Source organism: Lactuca serriola, chromosome 6 (assembly GCF_051521515.1).
Source record: "Lactuca serriola cultivar US96UC23 chromosome 6, Lser_US96UC23_V15, whole genome shotgun sequence".
In the NCBI taxonomy this organism is placed as follows: domain Eukaryota; kingdom Viridiplantae; phylum Streptophyta; class Magnoliopsida; order Asterales; family Asteraceae; genus Lactuca; species Lactuca serriola.
The window spans coordinates 117,146,144-117,150,614 of record NC_136413.1 but is presented as its reverse complement, the minus strand read 5'-3'; the positions used below and the strand labels follow the sequence as shown (position 1 = coordinate 117,150,614).

The 4,471-nt window shown below is 31.9% G+C and overlaps 1 protein-coding gene across 1 annotated transcript; it reads left to right on the top strand.

Annotated features, from left to right (window-relative positions):
- Positions 1-3,096: 3,096 nt before the first annotated feature.
- LOC145060084 (uncharacterized) lies at positions 3,097-4,263 on the top strand. The gene is made up of 2 exons (XM_079007809.1): positions 3,097-3,474; positions 3,529-4,263. The coding sequence occupies exons 1-2, from the start codon at positions 3,097-3,099 to the stop codon at positions 4,261-4,263; spliced, it is 1,113 nt and encodes a 370-aa protein (XP_078863935.1).
- The last annotated feature ends 208 nt before the right edge of the window (positions 4,264-4,471 follow it).

The following is a 4,471-nucleotide window of genomic DNA, read 5'->3' as shown; positions in this document are numbered from 1 at the left end:
GTATTTATATTTGTAAGAATGGGCTTGGAGCAATCTAGATTTATTAAAGAAAATATTACAGTTAGATAATTACATATTGAAAAATAAAGCTAATTTTAAACAGATTGACCACCCAAGGGTAAAAAGATCACACACATAAATTATGAAGTAACGGGTTTGCAGGTGGTTTTGTGTTGGACACCTGTTTAGCCCATTTCTGATATGCTTTGGTTGACTTCAATACTGTTAGGCTTTTTACAAGATAGCTAAAGCTAAGTAAAATGGTTAAAAGTATCTCTCACTTTAAGTATTATGGACATGAATCCTCAAACGTATATATATGTTCTTGGAAGATGAAAAACAAGTAGCATAATTATGTTCTTGAAACATTTATAGTACTTATACAGCAAGAGGAGATAGTATAAAGATATTTAAACAAGCTCATATTCAAAATTTCTAACTTTCAGATTTCTGTAAAAGTTCATATTCAAAATTTTAACTGTATTTCTAACTTTCAAATATCTGTAAAAGCTCATAAAATTTTATAACAAACATATAAAAATATTCAAACAAGCTCATATTCAAAATTTTAATAGTATAAAGAAATACATACACATAATAACATGCTGAAAAAGTAATATGAACAACATGCAATCCGGAACTACAATAAATACAAATATAATATTTTTGTCCCTGCTTTGGTTTTGTCCCAGTACAGTTTTTGTCCCTGCATCAGTTTTCGCCACTGTATAGTTTTTTTGTCCATGCAAAACAAATACAAATATAAAATTTTGTAAAGGATTGGCCCCTAAACATGTATTTGACATCTGATTGGCCCCTGAACAGTCAAGAAACAAGTAAAATCCACAATATACCGGACCAAACAACTATAATACAAATCACGAAAATGCCATTGAGTTCCACACACACACAAACTAGAGGGTAGAGCTCCTAAAAACTTTACTTATTCTGTGTAGACATTCTATTACCCTTGCGTTTTTCAAGCTTTTCCCTTGCAGCTTCAAATTCTTCTTCACTCGGCTCTTCACTTGGTTGCCCTCCACCATATTTACTAACTAGATATGAAAACATCGAATCCAAACACCCTTTTCTCTCACTTTGTCTTTGTTAAATTATAGCATATAGATCATTCAACACTTACTTCAATCTGTTAATATTTTAATAATAACTAACAGAATGAGAAACACAGTACAACAAACTTTTAGAATGTAAAATAATTATATGACTCACATCTCCTATGGTGACAACTTTATGTTTGTCACAATTTTACCCTTGGTTGGTCTTTCTATGTTTTTTGTTGTACGTTTAAGTTTCTTTGTTTGTAATTTGTTTCCAGCTTCCGGCTGGTGGTCTTTTCTAATAAAGTCTTTGCTGTCCAAAAAAAACTCTAGCTACTAGAAGTAGCTATTGGAGTGTTTTTTCCATTTATGTCTTGCTTTCTTTTGGAGAAAGACATTGAAGAAGAATGATAGGAGATAGGAGAAGTTCTTATGCAGTATTAATCACAATCAACATCAAACATAAATATTTATACATGTTTAGAATGTAACTGTCAACTGCAAGTTAATACCTAACTATGGCAGTTACTTTCTATCTAACCAACACAACATTCACTAATACCCATTCTAAACTAACACGTAGGTTGATACTAATGGATTAAAGCCAATACCATAATTCCTAATAAAGACTGCTAATTAACATGTACTTGACCAAATTACCCTTGTCTAGCTTATACCTTTCAACAATTTGAATCATTGTCATCTGGTAGTTATAACTCAAAAGTTTTCTAAAATAACTATCCTTATAGGAGTGTGCTTCTAGTACATTTGAATCAAGGGCAAATCAATAATTAACCATATAGACACATTGCTTGATTGTTATTTTTAATGATAGAGATACAATAAATAAGATGATCATTTAATATATTATGGATTATAGTCCAAAAAAGAAAAAAAAATTGCGTGTTGTAGATGAATGTTCAATTTGTTGATAAGAGGCATTATCTGAATGTTTAATGTCGCAACACCCAAACTGTTTAAAAATACGTCAAACCAAATATCAAATGCATGAATTCATATTTGTAAGCTTGGGCTTCGAGCAATCAATATTTATTAAAGAAAGTATTACAGTTGGATAACTACATATTGAAAAATAAAGCTAATTTTAAACAGATTGACCACCCAAGGGTAAAAAGGTCACACACATAAATTATGAAGTAACGGGTTTGCAGGTGGTTTTGTGTTGGACACCTGTTTAGCCCATTTCTGATATGATTTGGTTGACTTCAACTCTGTTAGGCTTTTTATAAGAAAGCTAAAGCTAAGTAAAATGGTTAAAAGTATCTCTCACTTTAAGTATTATGGACATGAATCCTCAAACGTATATATATGTTCTTGAAAGATGAAAAACAAGTAGCATAATTATGTTCTTGAAACATTTATAGTACTTATACAGCAAGAGCAGATAGTATAAAGATATTCAAACAAGCTCATATTCAAAATTTCTAACTTTCAGATTTCTATAAAAGTTCATATTCAAAATTTTAACAGTATTTCTAGCATTCAAATTTCTGTAAAAGCTCATAAAATTTTATAACAAACATATAAAAATATTCAAACAAGCCCATATTCAAAATTTTAATAGTATAAAGAAATAGATACACATAATAACATGATGAAAAAAGACTAAAATACCCCTAATAACATGTTGAAAAAGTAATATGAACAACATGCAATCCAGAACTACAATAAATAAAAATCTAAAATATTTTGTCCCTGCTTCAGTTTTGTCCGTGTACAGTTTTTGTCCCTGCATCAGTTTTGGCCACTATATAGTTTTTTTTCCCTGCACAACAAATACAAATATAAAATTTTGTAAAGGATTGGTCCCTGAACATGTATTTGACATCTGATTAGCCCCTGAATAGTTTTTTTCTGAAGATTGGCTCCTGTATAGTTTTGGTTCCTATACACTTTTTTTCCCTGTATAGTTTTGGCCCCTGTACAGTTTTGCTTTTGCACAGTTTTTGTCCCTAAACATGCGTAATCATTATTGATTTAAATGGTAAATAATTATGTAGGTTGGAAACAAATGTTAATGGATAAATCATGGATTTACTCTAGTAGATTATCAAATGCGTATGATGAAGGTGTGAATGCTTTTCTAGAGTTTGCTCAAACTAATAATCCAAAGTTAGATGTTATTCCATTCCCTTTTGTAAATTACATCAATTTGTGTCACCACTCAATTGACAATGTCCGTTATCATTTGTTTGCCCACGACTTCGATGAGAATTCTAAGATTTGGTCTTTCCATGGAGAAAAACAACCCAAGAGTGATTCTAGATGCCCTAACAATTCCATTCCTCCTAATGCTATTTATACAAAGGATATGCTACATGATGCCTTCAAATATGTAGACAAAGAACCTGATTCATTGAAATCACTTCTTGAAGAATGTGATAAGCCACTTTATGTAGGGTGAAACTATAATTCACTTAGTGGATTATTGAAATTCCAACATTTGAAGGGTCAGTTTGGATGGTCTGATGCTAGTTTTGATGCTTTGTTGTCTGTCCTAAAAGATATCTTACCATCAAACAATACCATCCCTAGCTCGATATATGAGTCCAAGAAGTTGCTAAAAGGAGTAGGTCTACAATGTGAGAAGATTCATGCATGTGAAAATGATTGTGTTCTATTCTGGAAAGAAAATAAAGATGCTTGTCAATGTCCAACTTCTGGCACTTCTTGTTGGAAGAAGAATACCAAAAACGTACCTTCAAAAGTTTTGTGGTATTTTCCTATCATCCCTAGATTTAGAAGAATGTTCTCAATGCCACAAATTGCACATGACTTAACTTGGCATGCACAAGGTCGGGTCAATAATGGGAAGCTTACTAATCCTCGCGATACCCTTTCTTGGAAGCTTGTTGATAACACGTGGAAAGAATTCGGACAAGAAAAACGAAATCTTAGATTAGCTTTGTCTGCTGATGGTATCAATCCTCACAAGTCATTAAGTTCCAAGCATAGTTGTTGGCCGGTTATCCTAATAACATATAATCTACCCCCTTATTTGTGTATGTCAAGAAATTTCATGATGTTGACTCTGTTGATATCTGTGCCAAACCAACCTGTTAAAGATATTGATGACTACTTGGCACCATTGATAGAAGATCTGAAACTCTTGTGGGAAACTGGTGTTAAGACTTTTGATTCTTATAAGAAAGAATACTTCAATCTAAAAGTAGTATTACTTTGAACTATAAGTGACTTTCCCGCATATGGTAATCTTTCGGGATGTGTTACCAAAGGTTATTATGCTTGTCCAATATGTTCAAAGAATACTTGCTCACAATGGTTGCCAAAGTCCAAAAAACTATTCTAGCTTGGGCATAAAATATTCCTACCACCTGAACATCCTTTTGTAAAAGAAAAAAACATTTCAACAATCAACGTGAGCACATTTT